Genomic DNA, 18,472 nt, shown 5'->3' with positions numbered 1-18,472 from the left:
AGAGATCTTTCAAGGTTTTTAAATAAAAGCGTAACACCCATATTCACACCACCAGATATCAACATTTTACATAATTTTGAGAGAAAAAGCTGGACATGCAGCAATAACCTCGAGGTTAGGGATCAAACCCCTGACTATTACGTTAATAATAGTCAGAATAGTGGCCCCGATATACTGGTCGTATACATTGTCACTCTTGTTTATGAACTACTTTGTGTCAGTGTATCATAAATCGCAATAAACAACATTGATTTAAATGTTATTTACTGTAAAAATGTGAAAAGGATATTTTTCGCACGTTCTCGCTATGCTGCTGTATGTTAAACGTTTTTTTTTTTTTGTGTGTGTAGATTTATTCTATAGGACTATTTTCAGTCAATGTGTTCAAACAAAACTGGTTAAAGTCAACACTATCAGAGAAAAAAAAAAAACAGCGGAACTTACTAGCTACTTCCAGGGATGCGTTGTGACTGATCGCCTGGCCCAGATAATTTCGGGCCACACAGACGTAGCTGCCGTCGTCTGGCTTGCTCCGACGTCCGTGAACGATGCGCAGGAAGAAGAGGGATCCGCTGGGCAGCAGCATGCGGTGGGAGCGCGGGTTGTCTCGGTCCGTCTCAACGCGCTCGCCATCTTTATACCATTCCACTGTCGGGGTTGGACGGCCCTCTGCCTTACAGTTGAGCGTGGCTGGTTCCCCTTTAGACACAATCAAGTCAGAGGGGTGCTCTACAATCCGGGGTGGGAAGTCTTCCTGTCGGAGACGAGACCCTAGAAAGGGAAATGGGGAAATTAACTATGTATTAATTCTGTATTTTAAAGTAGAACAAAGAACCGTTATCAGTCTCTGATAATGTTTCTTCGTGGCTCAACTAAGAGCCATTAAGAAATATACCAAATAATCCCCCTGGTAAAGGTGACTAAGAGAAGAAGGCAATTAATACAAGAAATATGAATGATCTATTATTCATCTTCGATAATAGAATTACCACATAAACATGCAATATAATCTAAATCTTTTGTTTTAGCAGCTACAATCTCATCAGATAATGTAAATTACAGTAAAAGAAAATTCAGCAACAAACGTAATGATGTGTGGAATCTCTCAGGAAGCAATATGTCTCAAAATATGAGACAGATGTCCTTGAAAAACAATAATGATATAACTTTATACCGCTTTGGAAAAGCTCCAAGGCTGAATTTAAATAAGATAAAAGCATCACGCATGACTGTTCTGACGGAATGATGTTTTCCTTTGCTTCAGCTTTTCCCAAGAAAAGCCAACTTTTCATTTTTGCACGCCTATGTAAACTTAAACTCTAAATTTTTCATGCACTTCTATCACTCACGATACCCCTTCAGCATTTGAACCCAACTCCACCACAGCCTGTAAATAAGACATAGAAATATGAATCGATACTTCCAACCACACAAACACTAACAACCACAAAATCCCCTTTAATCCCTGATTCACTGCTGAGATGTCAATCAATCCGCTCCCTCCACGAAGCTGTGCAAGGCGGATTCCCACTGAGGCTGAGGACAAACAAACCCCCCTAATGACTTCCAGGTACACAACTCTGATGCCTCTGCACATCTAACATTGCATTCATCTCTTTCCAGCCCACCCCAGCACAGTTAACCTCTCACACTGTGCCACTTCCTATCCTGTAAACACCCACAACCCATCTCTTCCTCTCATTTTTCTGTAACATTACCTAAAGCCGGGAATTTCCTTCATTCACTGTAATCCAAACAAGGCTAAAAGTGCAACAGAGTGCTAAAAACGAATGACAGAAACTAATTTTTCATTTGTGAACACACTCACTGGTCACTTTGTTAAGTACAACTAGCTCATACCATTATTTGACCACCTCTTGCTTTTGAAATTGCTTTCATTTTTTGTGACATGGAGTCTATCAGATGGTAGAATCACTTAGTTCCAGCAGATTTGTCAGCTGCACTTCCATAATGCAAATCTCTCATTCCACAACATCCCAAGTGGCCTCTGTTCGATTAAGATCAAGTGACTAAGGAGGGAGCTAGAGTATACCAACACCCACATTATGTTTGAGAACAGAGAAGCGATTTGTGCTTTGTAATGTGGCTTGTTTTTCTGCTGGAAATAGCTAAATAGTTGATGGTGCACTGGGTTCATAAAGGGATGGGTATGGTCACCAACAATACTCAGGATGGGGCGATTAAATAAGGTTACATTGGTTCTAAGGGGCCCAAACTGTGACAACAAATATCCCCGTTACCATAACACCACCAACAGCAACCCAAACTACTAATAGTTTGAAGCCATGCTTTCATGTCGTTTACATCAAATTCTCACCTATCTGAATGTCATATTTGAAATGAGGACTTATTAGACCACACGACATATTCAACCTGTTACTGTCTGATTTTGGTGAAGTGCAGCTTCATTTTATTTGTTTTTAGATGACTTGTGTCTGACCTGGTGTTTTCTTCTTGTGTGGTTGCTCATGTGCTTTGAGAATCAACGTATTACGGACAAACAACAATACGTGGTAATAAACCACTCTTAATTGTGTGTAAAGAAAGTTAACAAAAAAGATCGTTGTGTGTGAAGATCCCAGCAGGTGAAAACAAACAGTCAGGCATCAACAGACAAAATCCCTTAAATTTCCCATTTTTTCCCATTCTGATGGTCAGTTTGAGCTTCAGAAAGTCATCTTCAGCATGTTGAAATGCCTAAATGCATTGAGTTGCTGTCATGTGAGTCATAGATTTTCTAATTGTGTTAATAATCAATGGGATAGGTGCATTTATTAAACTAGCAAGTTAGTATACATCCAATGGCCAGTCCTGAGTGGCATTCATAAGGTCAAATTCCAAAAAAATTACAATTTGTCTTTTAATTAGGTGCAGCAACACTAAGAATACATTATATGTTTGCACTTTTTTAATTTTTGAGAAAATCTGATTGAACAAAGAACCCTTATTAAAGCATATTGGAAATAAAAATTGGTCAGGGAAAGTCTAATCATTGCACTTTTAGTAAACACTGAGTTCTGAATACAGAAAGGTTTTATTCAAATCAAAATACTACAAGATACTTAGGAAAACATTACTGTAGATGTCATGTTTCCACATCTTACTGCATTGTAATTCCATGTCAGCAGTGCTTTTGCTGTTTATCTGATGTAATACTGTTGGGACACATGTTGGTTCTTTCCATGGGGCTGACAACAGAAGCTTCCACAGCTTTTAGCCGGGCCTGACTGTAACGTGTCAGTGGCCTTGGAAAGCAGATAATCCCTACCATGCTCTAGTGGTGAAATCCTACATTCCCTTTGCACCCAGTAATACCCACACGCAGGCATTTAGCCACACTGATAACACCTTACAAACTGAGAGAAGGGTTTGCGGTGTAGTTAATCACTTGTGTGTTTTCACACGTGTATTTACTGCTTTCCAGAAGCTGATAAAAGAAAACAGGATCTTATGTTGCAGCCTTCTATGTCATAGCGCAAGTAAAAAATAAGAGCGTAAGATACATGCATAGGCCCACTGTTAGAAATTTTCAGGTTTTGCAACCAAAATATTTATATGTAAATATAATATTTCTGGTATGGCAAGTCAAATGTTCGTTATTTGTAAACTCGTCTAAATATTAAGGTGGTTTAAGGCGGCTTTCCTCAGTGTGACCGCTGAGGAAAGATTCTGCGTGAATCTGAAATAACTAATAATTTTTGGCATTCTTTCCTTTACAATGCAATAAGTGGTTGGCTTAAATCAAAATGTGCATTCTTATGAAAATCAAAGTTTAACAAACGCTTTTTAAGCAAAGGCATCCAAAAAATATTTACAGTGGACTATTCATAGGTCAGTGTATGTGGATGTACGTAGCTGTTCGCTGATTTTTATGAGGAACGTAACTCCAAATTATTCGCTCAAAATTCACACACTTGCAGATTTTTGCTAAAACATTCAAAATATAATGCAGCTAAGGTAGCTGAAATATCTAAGCGCAAAGCTACTTGGAGCCATATGGTTTTTGCTGGCATTTGTGAAGCAGCCAATGGACCTTACCACAGGGGCCGCTTTTCATTGGCTGATGCCCATTCTACGTGGTCACGTGTGTGGCCGTCTCACAAACACACTTAGCTTCCCGTTAGCTAAGAACAGCATAATGGCAGAACTGATACAACTTCTACACCTTGAAGCCTGTCTGCTACACAGTCTTACGTTAGCTAAACAGATCAATATGCAATGTGTCTGTATCTGACATACACTAAAGATTTTATTTTAGCAGAAAAGGCTTTGGACTAAACTGTTACTCGTGTTAGCCACGTTAGCACCAAGTACAGCTAGTCAATCAACCATCGCTGTGTTCAGGGAAGCGCTGATTAATAATCGAGAAATAAATATCAAGCCTGGAAACTTGATATCGTAACGAACTGAATGTTATGTTTTTAAAGTAATCTTTGCTCGTCTTGTGGGGAGCAGGCGGTTGCCACGGTAACAGGTGTGCTTAAACTACAGAGAGAGAGAGAGAGTAAAAAGGTAGGAGTGGTTTTGAGTTGATCACCTGTTCGGGTTATTTTACCTTTGTTTCTGTGATATTCTGGGGTTGGAAAGAACAAGCAGAGGGAATGTGGAGACGAAGTCTTTTTAATGGTGGAACGCAGGAACAGAACAGCCACTACAGTACAGGTTTTCTGGCTAACCCCACCTAATCAGCTGGCCTACTAAGAACTATACCTAGAACAGGTATATCTGTATTCCTACCACTAGGGGCAACAAACCACTCTATTACAGTTTCCCTTTGCTGTGGCGCATTACAGCCGCTGTAGTGAGTAAACGTCATTCACAACAAACATCAAATAGAACAAATATATTTCATAAAATTTTAACAAACAAATGGCTTCTACCGCGATTATTATGTGAAATTAAATTAATTATATCCCAACTTCAGAAGATTTGCCTTTACCTTTACAGAGCTCTTTGGTTCCTCCTATCAGTCTGTAGCTTCTCTTATTGACGTCATCAAACCAAATTTCAGATCTACCATAACTGCCTGAAACCTGCTGGCCTCAGGTTTGCAACCAGCTTGTGACTGAGAAACCAGTAACCTCCTCCCAGATAATGACATGAACTTGTTAGTTCCTCTGTCCATTGTAGTAGCTGATATATTGTGAAAATCCGGTAGAAATGATGCACTAGTGGAGTCATGTTTACATAGAAACAATGGCTGCCAGGCTTTGTTTGTGAGACTTGCGGCCACGTGGGTCGGTTGTGGGCGGAGCTTGGTAAGGTCCATTCATTTTCCTTCGCACTGAGTGGCTGTACCCCTCAAAAGAAGAGATCAAAACTGTAGACGTTAGCTTCTGCTGTAGTGCTTAAAACTGAGCATTTTAAGGCACACTGAGATATATGTTTGGTTTGAACTATTAAAAAAAGCAATTTTGTGTTTTTGGAGGGGGTCTCAAGTATTCATGGATGCCATCTATAGCTCCCACGAATATCGCGGTCCACTACTTTGTTCTGACACTCTGAATACAATCACGAGTAAGATATTTATTTTAAAATGGGTACAACAGATGTAACGTACGTAACATCATTTTGGGAAAAGTTGCAAACTTGTTGTTTTCTATACAGAGACCTCCAAAATTCTAGGTACTCATAGTAATTCTTAAAGTAAATATTCGCCAGGCAGACTTGATAAGCCCCTCAAAAAAAAATAAAAAATACTCTGCACACTGTTAGTGACAAAGGAGAAAATGTGGAATCCTATCACATAGGTGTACACGATAACTTTAAAATACCTAAAGAAAATTAAAACTCCTTTCTGGACACCAAAGTAAAGAAAGGACAGTCAATATTGCCCACAGAGCTGCAGGGAAGAAGTGTAAATATTTAATATCAGAACAATTCTCCACACTGTCTAGACAAGTAAAGAGGTATCAGAACAATACAAACAAGACAGAGACTGTGGCCTTTGGTCCCTGTTTACAGCACACATGCTGCTTTTCTTGTTCTTAATTGTGTTGGACTGATGCCTGGGGGTCCGCACAAGTCCCTAAGCTCCTTGGCATTACTGAAAGGCAATATCAGTCTGCCACAAGTGGGCCCCCAAAAGACCAGGCTTTATCTGCAAAGGGCCAGCAGCCAGCATGAAATCAGTATGCAAAAACATGCACACAGGTGCACAATGAGGTACATGCTTCCAAACCAAAGGCAATTTGTTGCACATTTGCAACAACAGAACAAGTCTCCTTTTTTTCAGTTTGATGCAGTTCTGTTGTTTTGTGGAACTGATGGGGTGGGTTAGAGAAAGACAGTGAGAAAGGAGCTTAGCGAAATCTTTTGTCTTCATAAAACCAAGTATGACGAAAACTATCTTTATGTGGCAAATTGGAGAATGAGCTTAATTTCAGTTTTTCATAATAAAACTGGAAGCTCCAACACAAATACCATGATTCATCATTACTGCATTCTAAGTGATATATGTACTGTATATATGATATATACAAGAAAAGCATAAAAATATTTTTTTCTGCCTTCCTCCTATGAGTAGTCCACAATTAATAATTACTAAGATGAATGCCACTGTGTGAAGAGAGCAACAAAAAGTAGTCTCTGTATGTATATTAAATAGATTCTTCCTTTTTGGCTAAAAAAACATTTTCAAATCCATGTTCTGCTACCAACAGCGGTTACAAGATCTTAAGGGTAAAACCAGCCATCTTTATTGTACCGCAATCAACCTTCTTATTATCCATTTATAGTCTTGCTCTCTTCCTCCCACAATTTATGAACATAACATGCATCATGCTGTACAAAATACAATATTAACTTTGAATCTGCTTCACTCAGTAACAGTATCCACACAGAGACGTGCCTTTGTCAGAATGATCTGGTAACGTTTATGGTGCATTCACTGATCATAAAACGATTGGACTGTTTGGTTTCCAGTTGTCTGGTCAACAGTCAGAACTAAGCTAGACAACAGCCAGCTGTGATCAGGAGCTGATTTCTCAAAATCATTCTATTTTTAGACACAAGTATTCTGGGAGGTGTGTAAACCTTACATTCGTCTCTGCCATACAAGCTCACATCTATTTTGATATGATCAACAAATACAATAAAACTGCATGAGACAGGAGTAAAAATAAATTACAGACACACATTCCTTTGAGTATAGGTATTCAAACTGTAAAAGTGGAACGCAGAGAAGAAAGTATAAGGGCATACATTAAAGGAAGAGGAAAAAGGCAGCTTTTGAAAAAACAAATGATCACCCTACTCACTATAATTTCACACAGCAAATGCAATTTTCCTCAGTCCTGGTGGTCGTACATGAGCCCACCCAGGTGCAGTTCAAAACATAACAATATTTAGAACGCACTGAAGACAACCAATGTGTCAAACTATAGACATATTCAGAAACAGAATGTCCCTTCACTATCTCATTAACTTCCTTTGTGGAAGACACACATATTGATCATTCACATTGTATTGATGTGAACGCACCGACGAAGAGCCGGGTTTCAGAAATCTACTCAGATTCATAGATGCAATCCTAAAAGAATGTGCATAATTGTCTCTTTGTGGTTTATCCAAACAAGACAGTCATTGAAAAGCAGTTGGTGACATTTATGAAGCTAGAATGCTCCAGACATACTGTCACCCTTTGACGCTGCTAAAAGCTGACTGACACAATCAGACTGCTTTGTTGAGACGAGAGGCACAGCGGTGGTTAAATTTCAACCTGCCATGCTTTTAGAGATCTTATGCCTTAGTGTAAGTGCCTTTTATTTATTTTTTTGCCAAGCAGAGGCCAGAATCAGCTAATAAAGGAATGGAGATTTTCTGTGCGACTTAGCGAAGAGCAATAAATACAACGTCTTGTTAAAGCAACCCACTTTTTTCAAGCTGCAAAGGTCATTTAGTCGCTCTTCTTTGAGACACCAAGGGTTACATCATTGATCAAAGTGCAAACTTTTAATAGCAAGCAGAGATTTCCAGAAGCTTCGGTGGTTACGGCTGTGGTTTTGCAAGTCAAGTTGCACCACACCGGAACAATAAAGGAAGGATAACGGAGGATAACGAGAGAAGAAAAATGACACATGAGAGATTTGAGCTGAAAGAGCATTTCAGAGACACCAGTGACATGTAAAACCAATTGAGCCCAACAACATCAAAAAGTGTTGTTGGAAGAGAGAGATAGTCACTGGAACAAAAACATTTTCACACCACTTACTGTTTTATGATTTTGGTCATCTGCTTTAGAAAAATTCCAACTCAGAAAATAAAAACATAAAAAAGACTTTAATGAGCTCGCTGTGGTGGCGTAGGGGATTGCGCAACCCATGTTTGGAGGCCTTGAGTCCTCGATGTGGCCGTTGCGGGTTCGATTCCCGGACCCGGCGACATTTACCACATGTCTTCCCCCCGCTCCTTCTCCCTTTCCTGTCAGCCTACTTTCATATAAGGGACACTAGAGCCCACAAAAAGACCCCCTGGACGGGAGGAGAAAAAAAGACTTTAAATGGGTGTTTATAAGAATATCCTGTCTGAATAATATGCTGTCTGTATGCTGACAGAACTTCCATTTATCGTTATTATTATGACTACCAACAATAAATCCCTCAGACCCAAAGTGGACAGTTTTCAGATTTTGTTAGTAGTTACGTAAGGTTGAGTTACTTGATCTCTGGGCTTCACCACACTTCCTCATATCTGGCACTTTGTGACATCGTGTGTTCAGACGAATGGCTAAAATATATATGTATATTTTAATCTACACTTATCTCGCTCCCTTTGCAAATGGGCAGGTATGGTCTGGCATTAGCATGTTTGTTAGTAGTCTGACAAAAACTTTTTGAAGGTGTCTTTGCCAGAGAACTCTGAGTTATGCAAGCAAAATTGTGTAGAGTGGATCTTCAGTTGGAAAGTTTGCAGCCTGGTGATGATGATGATGATGATGATGATGATGATGATGATGATGATGATGATGATGATGATGATGATGATGATGATGACTAAGCTAAAATCCTGACAAAATATAAAAGATTTTCTTTTAAAGTAAAAAGAAACTTGTACAGCCCCCGTGATGTGCGATATAATTTTTTTAAAAAGTCAATCTGAATGGATATTATCATTTGTAGCAATGACACCAATTTCCATGCAATACAGGGGCACATTTAGATCAAGTATTCCACTGAAGTTACTCCGTCCTCTCCTCAGAATTGATGAGAAACAAAACAGGTTGTAAGAAAAGCAATCTAAAGGCAATATTATAATTTGGTATCCGTACAGTGATGTTACAAAAATGTTATTTATTTGAGTGCCTCTACACTTAAATCACTTTTCCTGTGATTCAATCTCAGGTACTAAACAGTTGATGCAAGTTGTGTCTTCTTTCTAAGAAACTGAATGAAAAAATTAGAAAGCTCTAACATGTCACACATTAGATTTAAACATAAGCCAATTTGATCACATATACGTAGGGGTGTGAAAACACACACAGCTCACTAAACTATACACAACACTTGGTTTGTGGAAACGACAAGTCACAACATTTTGGGAAACCTAAGGAACTGTTTCCCAAAACGTTGAAGAGAGGCGCAGAATATTCCATTTTAGGTTTGACTACTCGTCTACTTCTGATTTTCATGCTTGTCTTCATCTACAGTTCTAATATCAAAACAGCCTTCACATTATAAAACAGATGTTTCGCGAATTTGATACTGAGCATAGCACGATCGGTTTTGTGTAGAACTACTCAGTTCTGGTTGGATCAGAAATTAGGATTGGAACTACAAATTACGTAATTCCGAATAAATGCAAATTGCTTTTTAGTTTAGAGCAGAGAGAAAGCTTAAAACCAGATGCCATCTTCAGTGTCATTAATTGCTAACAGACTGTCGTATTTCTCAAAGGACTCACAACCGTCAATATCTTGTCTGTCAGTTTTACTATTTTTCTTTTTTTTCTTTTACTGAGAAAATAACTTGTTGCAACACTAGTAATTTAAAAAGTATTTACTTTTTCACTGTTTTTGGAATTGAGCACTTTGAGCTTTTTTTTTGGCACTTGTGGTCCCGATTGAGCAGCAATTTGACAGGAACAAGGGTGAAGAGAGAAGAGGAAGAGATGCAGCAAATAGTCACAGACCTGGAATCAAATCCAGAACAACAGTCTTTGCATTTGGTGCTCCAGCTCTACCTACTGAGCCACACAGCGCTTAGGATTTTGGTATTTAGAGATCATAAACAAATATGTACAAAAATGCATTTTATCTGGTTGTATTAGGCTCACAGCTTTAGCAAAACATAGCCTTTATCAATGTCATGAATCTTCAAATCAGAAGCTACAGCCAGAAAAAATAAAAATAAAAAAATGCTCCTTTGAGGACGTAACCCCCTTTTTAAACTTTTACACATGACTTTTAAAGGTTCCAAGTTATTTCCAGTACCAGAACCTCGCTGCCTGATTTTGTTCATTACACTTGAAGGTAACATCCATCTTCTTAAACATCTCATAACATTGCAAAACAAATAAGCCAATTTAACTAAATGTCAACAATTTCTCTTTCTCATTTCCTGCAGACACATACTCTAAATATACACACTTACTCATTTGTAACATGAAATACAATGAACCAATAAATACCACACATTCTTTCTCAGGCTGTAATAAACTGCAATTAGGTGGAAACATAGAACACTGTCATTCAGTCAAGAATGTGGGGGAAGGAATGCGAGTGTTTCAGGGCCAGAGCGAGGTGTCTGAAATCACGCTTTCGCTTGTATTTTCGTCATTAAGCTGAGTTTGAACATGTGTTTCCAATCCCAAGTTATGAATAACTCTAGTTACACTAGACCATACTGTAAGACAGTCCTTTCTGCCCGCTGCCCTTCCAGCAGCACAATGCAGCAAAATGAGGCAGCCTCTGGGGAGGCGAGCCAAGGTCATGTGCATGATAACACCTCCCAACTGCAGCACCCAGATGTTTAGGGCAAGATATGAGGCTAAGGGGAAATGTAAACTTGAAGAAATATGCTTATAAGCTTAGCCACAGGCTCGGCAACTGATTTCACCAGACGTAGAAGTGACTATTGATTATTGCTCTGTTGCATTCAGAAGTAATACCGTATTATTGAATGCCAGATTTGATAGCCAGAAGTTACTTACTATTAGCGAGTAGAATTCATAGTGTAACTGCTGGCTGAATAATTGACTTAGTCTTTGAATAAAATACCACATTTGTTCTAACAGATTTTTTTTTTCTTTTTACAATGCCATGAGAAAAAAAAAAAATGTTGGCCATCTGTTAAATGCTCACTGGAAAGGTAACAAGCGAGAAGTCCCCGGGGTGCTCTCGAACCGGAACATTGCTGGTGCATGATAAACATCTGAGCCAAGTAGGTCATCGGGACACTTTAACCAGAGAGCAAATCCATCAAGCTGTCTGTGACAGAAAGTGAGGACCAAACATATTGGACCCTTCAGCTATTATCACTCCAGTTTGTATGAATTTAAGAATATTTCATTGCGGCTCTTAAAAACGTTTTTAGTTCAATACAGTGGACTAAAAGGCAGCGTGCTCAGCATATTACAAAATATGCTCATGCCTTTTATGGCTAATCCCATTTTATTTTAACAGTGAAATACTCTTGAGAAGAATAATCCCCATCTGCCGTATGCTGTGCGTTATATCACTTCAGTGCGGTGAGCAAATGACCTGAGGTGGATGATAGTCTGAAGCTTACCTCCTCTATTTGTGATGAGAAGAACCTGAGAGCACAAGTGCCCTGGAAAGGCCAGCACACAATCCAAGGGGTTTATTTTCACTCCATTAAACCTTCAGTGAAAAGAAAAGTGGTCGTACACGACATTGATTATCGCTCAGGCAGAGCTTGGCGCTGAAACTTCACAGAAGAAGAACAGATACTGAATTTGCCAAGATGCGGTTTGTTATTCAAGAATTATTGCAAAGTTACTTTTGCATTTATTGATTTCTGCTATATATATTTAGTCATTAAAAAGCCAGTCACAAACGGCAAAGACCTAAGTAGAAAGAATGCATAACCTAATAGATGTTCTTTCATTTTACTATGATCATATTTAGTTCACCTTTAAATAGAAGTATTTTATAAAATGTGCTTCTTTTTCACATTTTAGTTGTCAATCAACAGTATAGCTCACCCATTACATCTCTTTATACTTCTGTTGCTAAATATCTATTGAAAAGGTATCAAGATAGCATTAGAATTTGACTAAACAGTGTAAATTTACATTTAGAAGCAAAGAAAGTTATACTTTTGGAGATACACGGTGGCAGTGTTGAAGTGTAAAAAGATAAAGGAAGGATATGTTACCTGTGATTAGCATGAGAAGCATGGTACTACTAAAACAGGAAACTGCATTATCCGAGAGTCCAACAGAGTAAAACTTTTTAGACAACAGGAAGTCTAACAGAACAAGAAAGCTGTTAATTTTAATTTGCTTTAATTACATTTTTAACCTGTCTCCCGTATCACATATTGGATTTGTGAATACTACAAACCTTTTGAAAGTCGTTAAGTTATGGTAAGGGCCTACATTCCCTCAGGAATATATATGGAGATTGCTGTTTTTGTAAAGCTAGCTCTGCTGACCATGCCAATGATAATTTACTATGTTAAAAGGCAGTTTCAAACTTTATAATCAATTTGTTTTGGTAGTAAAGCTGGTTTACTGTAACTGCTTTTTCACATGTGGCGTGATGTCACCTCTGCTCATAACATAAATATTAATGATCACTCTGGAAGGCTAAAAAAAAACTATGGAGAAATGTGTCTTTTTTTTTACCATGGTATGTCACATAGTATGTAAACGAGGATTGTTGACTGGCGTTTGCACTGTTTCATAAATTTAACTTGGAAATTGCCCTAGGATCATCTCTGCACTCAGATGTCGTATATTTTAATAAATGAGACCCACTAAGAGGAGAGAGAGAGAGACTTCAACTTGAGCACCAAACTGACAGATAAAAATGATGAATAAAAAAAGAGAAGCCTGTTGATAGGCAGAGGCAGATTTATCAAGCTCTGCAAATTAGCATCTGTTTGCAAATCCTAAATAACACCTGTGGGAGTGTCCGCTGCTGTGGGTGATGACCTGAAGCTGCTCGGTTCTGGAAGCACAAGCACAACCAGCTCATTTCAATAATGACTGAAGCAGTCTGCCAGGAGACATGCAAATTAGCCCATTGCTGTAAATAAGCAGACCTGTAGATAATCAGTAGCTTAGAATTTGGTTCCACAAAAATAAATCTAATGACCTGTTCTGATATTTCAAATATGCTGTGAGCCTCACAAACAAGAGACGGTAAGCTGCCGCTACATGCACCCCAATGTCAGTGCACAAGCTTTTACATAAATATATTCATCTATACCATTTTTCATGGTTGAGGATCAGATGTAAAAGTCTCAACTGTTGTCAAATTTCAATAATAAGCCATCCAAAGAGCCTGCAGTTCATTCTGCTGGGTGGGTACACCCTGTGATTCATATAAGAAAAAAGAAAATGCATGCTTGCCTCTTAGGCTATCAGGAGGAATAAAATGAGAACACTAAGAATGACTGTGGAGAAAATGTGAAAATGAAATACAAAACCAGAAAGATCTCAACATCTTTGTTCAGCATGTTTTTATAGTTAATGTTTATCTTACGTATAACTCAATTTATAATGAATTGGTATAATATTTTATTGCAATATATTGGATTATTCTCAGCCATTTTATATAACACAGCTAAATAATTGAATTTAATACTATACAGAGCATCGAACAAGTATAAGCCCTATTTTCAGATTTGATCTCTTTTTTTTTTTTTTTTTTACCAAATTCCCTTTTTCTCAGTGTCAATTTCATTTCTCAAGGCTGAAAAACTATTCAAATTCATCTGGCTGTATGTGAAAAACTTACTGTAGATGTAAATTGTAAGTAATTAAGACTTAACTGGTTGTAATAACTGCTCTCCGCTGTCCTCTGCAAAATTGTTTTAATTCAGCCACATTGGAAGTTTCTTTTAGCATAAATTGTCCATTTCAGTGTATGCCACAGCATCCTAATAGAGTTTAAACCTGCAATTTTTTTTAATGCTTTTCAGCTTTTGAGCCATTGAGAAGTGGTCTTCAGGACTTTTGCTGAAAAGCAGTCCCAGACCATCACACTACCACCTCTTTGTTTGAATGCCAATCTTAAAATGCAGTGTACGTTTTATGACAGATGTATGGGACGCTTTCCAAAAAGTTCCACTTTTGTCTCTTCAGCCCAGATGTACTCAGGCTTGGTTGTGGCTAGAAAAAACTTATCTCAAAAATGTGTTTTATCACTGTTAATATTATTTCATGTTCTCGGTTATGTATGCACATATTTTCCCTACTTATTGCTTGTTCACTTGTTTCTTTAAAACCTGTTAGAAATAAATAAATACAAATACAATTTAAGAAGAGCATTATTTTCTGGTTTTGGTAGCTTTTTTCTGTTGATAAATCGAATCATTTGGAAACGTAACTTGTGTTTAGTCAGGTTATCTTGGCTTAGCATTCAAAAAAGTCCATTCATTCAAAAGATCTGAAACCTTTAAATAAATAAAAAGGCAAAAATCAAGTTTACCCTATAGTCAAAAGCTATGCTCACTACAACAGATATAATCAATCATGTGAGTGCAGCGGTAAATAATATTAAATTCAACCATATTTTTAGATATAACATAGAATTTATTCATGAAACACTGATGCATCCAATCTCTGATAAATCTGTGCAAGCAGACTGTAACCACTAGAGTCTTTAAGGCATGTACTGTACGTGTTGAGCATATCACTTCATAATACTTTGGCAGGCTATATTTGGGAAATTACAGAGGGAAAAGGGAAATCTGACTGCCTTAATTAGGACTTGAACTTGGACAGGCAATTTATGTCATATGTTAGCATGGAAGACTCCTGAATAAAGGCTCCACACACCCCTGAAGAGGGTCTTACCACTTCTGGACCTTCTGAAATTACTTGAACTTTCCCAGTAATTGAACCTCCCTACAGACATCAATTTTCCATTTGCACCAGCCAAGTAGTAAAGTAAATAAAATCAGTAAGTAAATTGTGAAGTTTAAAGTATTGACTTGGGGTCGGGGTGGCTACGAGCGGAATACAAATGGATAATAGACTTTTGAAAACCCTGTGCTATTTTACACAACAGTTCTTATAACTTTGTACTGGTCTATCGGATAAAGCATGAGGGAAAAAAACTGCAATGAAATTTGTGACTGTAAAATAAGATGATTTAGTAAAGGTAAATGGATAAATAATTTGTAAGGAATTGTGTTGGGGTGAGGGTTCAATGTCGTTTCCATGGACACTCTACTAAGCTGTTTTGAGGGCAACCGAATTGAATAATCAGGTTAAATGATGACCGCAGGTCCAACTACAGTGAATGAAATTATTTTGAATTCTATTGGTTTTTCTATTTTTTTTTAATAAGACTTTGTATCTATAACATATTCATCAAAATAAATTATTGCATATCAGTAAACATCTGGATGATTTGAGACACAGTCATCCACCTCTGTAAGTGTCTCTGCAGAAATCAGAAGCTGCTTTTGACTTGTGACATAAACGATCCTGGCATTGTCTGTGATATGCATGTTCATGTTACTGCATCCATGTTAACCTTGTGAAGGTGAGGGCAAAGCAGCAAAGATATCTTATTTGAATAGCTATTAAAATCAATTTTCATTTTTTCCACTGAAAGTGGTTTTGCATGTGTGATCCATAAAAGAGAATAAAGACCTTCCAAATGTAAATACCTTCCTCATGGCTATAAAAGAAATGAATGGACTAATATTCACTTGTGCTATCAGATTTGTTTAAATATTTTTTGTTTTATTTAATAAATTAAACATACCTCTGATGAGTGGCCTCCAGGAAATTGTTTATTTTTATGCCCTGAAGTACAATTACTGATTTTTATGAACTTGTTTTTAAAATAATTTGTGACTGGCTATTCCACCTTAAGGAAAACAGTCTCCACCTGCCAATGTAACCACATCTGGTCAAACTTAACCTTTGGAAGTCTCCAGAAACTCAAAAATTACAACTAGGTACCTACAGCAGGCTCTTGCTACAGTTGAGAAAAGTCTGCAAATACATGCCTCGAGAATCAGAAAGAGACTGCACATGTTTAATTTTCATCGGACGTGTGCAAGAAAGAAAACTTTGCTCTCTAAAATTCTGAAGTCTGAATTTTAGCAGAGGACAGGTTTGGCATAAATCATGTAGTTATGAGAAAGGAATCTTCTATCAGTTTTATTGCCAAGCATAGAGTTGGAAGTGTCACGGTGTGAGGATGCTTTGCTGAAACCAGTTCACAATCATAGACTCCAACATTAAGGAAATTAAGGAAAATGTGACGCTATTGATGAAAATAATAAATATGAAGCAGAATGGGTCCTGCAAAATTACAGCAACCCAAACTTGTCAATCCATCAATTCCTGCCTGAGGATTTAGAAATGAAAAATCCTGGGCTGAGTGAAAGCCTGACTCTTGATTTCACTGAGATGCTGTGGGCTGATGTGAAGCCCTCCAACGTCTAGCAGAATGTCAGGTGACGTTTCCTCAGGCTGCTGTCAGAGCTTGGTAGAGAGCTACAAGAAGGTTCTCACTGAAGTAATTCCAACAAAGAGGTGAGTTAAGGGGTAAGACTAGCTATTAGGGGCTGTGGTGTCCTAACATCTTTAGAAAACACAATTTGTTGCCAGTCTTCGTGTAATGAGTAAAATATGTTAATATTTGTTGTGCAATCAAACTTTCACACTTTCTTTTCATGAGATAAAAAGATCACCGCTGAATTAAAAAAAAAGCTGAATGGGTTTTCAGAACAGTACATCGTACTGTTTCTTCAAAAAAAAAAAGCCTTTCTGATGGGCTTGGAGAGAATGAGTTCTGATATTCTGATCTTAAAGAGGCAAACAGAAGCACTACAGAAAATTATTTCAAAATAAGTACAAATTATTGCAGAAGCTTTAATATATTTTCAGATTTTTTTTTTTTTTTTTTGGCCAAGATCTATGAAGACTTTGTGGAGGACATTGCTGTAAGCAGAGCTGTGCACGGGGCATATCATCTTATACGTGCTCTTCCACTTGCTAATGAGGCTTACTGTCAAAGCGCTCAAAGTGCCTTGAGAGTCTACATTCCAATGTCAAACTTTGCTTAATGAAGGTAATATTATATGGTCATCCCTGTAATCACAAGGCCAGTCCTGAGGGCATGGCTCTCACATTTGCCTTTGATCCACCTGCCTGCGCCGTTAGCTCAAGGCTTACTCGAATGCTACAAGCCAAGAGGTGTAAATTTAAAGCCTCAGACTGAATTTTATTTAAAAGAAAAAAAGAACAGAATTCAAATTATATAAAATCTTTGGGTGATACAGAAGCAGCACAATTTTATGCGTTTATGACTTTATGTAAGTCATCTGTTGATAGACGAATGTCAGGAAATGTACACCCTGTCAAGAAAGTTGACTTACCTTGTTCCCCAACGATTGCTTGGTAAGGTGATTGCTAAGTTGGTCAACTGGCAGTTATAGTCATTCAAGCAACAGTGGATGAAGAGCATTTGTTATTTTAGTAAAAGGCAATAGTGTCAAAATATTCCAAATGTAACATTACCACCCTGCAAGTCTTGCCTTCCCACAGATTCATCTTCTTAATTCTATTCCATTGCATAAAATTTCAAAAACTACCTAATAATAGATGTGCTAATTAAAGCAAATTATGCATGTTTTGGGCTCTTCTGTGAGAGATGCTCTGATGGGAAACGGCTCTTTATGCGGCAGTCTTCACATAAAGCTCTTTGAACCCTGTCAGTAATGACAAGGAGACAACTGAAGGAGAAAGATGAGAAGGATCGAGGAAACGGCGAAGGGATAATGTGCGCCGCTGATGTGTTCTCTCGCTGCACTCGTGCATTCTTTGTTGTTATTCTAACTAATCTTAGGTTTAACAGTCAAAGCGGCCCTAATTGATATGTATGAGAACACATCTATTTTCCCGATGCGCCTGAGCATGAACACCGAGAGACTGCTGAAGATCTATCTGGAGGCATATTGATTCAATTGATTATTAGCCGCCTGGCTGGAGAGGAGAGATGACTCGCAGGAAGCATCTCTGAGGTCGCATTACTGTGACCTTTACGGCTTCCCAAATACTCTTTCTCCTGATTACTTTGAATCCTTTATTGATGAGAAGCAGCACATTTCAACGGCTGCAGCATTTTAGCACAGGTCGAGAAGTAAAAGCGCAGCTATGTTTTGTTTCAAGATGAAGAAAAAAAAAAAAAGAAAGAGCGAAACCACGCTTGAGCCTGCTAAATGGATTGCACACGATGCATTTGCATAATAAACACATAATTCAAGTGCAGAATGCTACTGTAGCTTATAAAACCTCAAGA

At 38.0% G+C, this 18,472-nt stretch overlaps 1 protein-coding gene across 3 annotated transcripts in view; it reads right to left on the bottom strand.

Moving 5' to 3' along the window:
- Window positions 1–18,472, bottom strand: part of LOC102221836 (roundabout homolog 1-like) — a 102,781-nt gene that overhangs the window by 64,339 nt on the left and 19,970 nt on the right. For all 3 annotated transcript variants that reach the window (XM_023342033.1, XM_023342034.1, XM_023342035.1), the window contains one exon: window positions 445–771. In XM_023342033.1, the coding sequence (XP_023197801.1) occupies window positions 445–771 (327 nt within the window). The remainder of the gene's footprint in view (window positions 1–444; window positions 772–18,472) is intronic.

This window comes from Xiphophorus maculatus, chromosome 11 (genome assembly GCF_002775205.1).
Source record: "Xiphophorus maculatus strain JP 163 A chromosome 11, X_maculatus-5.0-male, whole genome shotgun sequence".
In the NCBI taxonomy this organism is placed as follows: domain Eukaryota; kingdom Metazoa; phylum Chordata; class Actinopteri; order Cyprinodontiformes; family Poeciliidae; genus Xiphophorus; species Xiphophorus maculatus.
The sequence above is the reverse complement of the archived record's forward strand: the minus strand, read 5'-3'. Positions and strand labels throughout refer to the sequence as shown.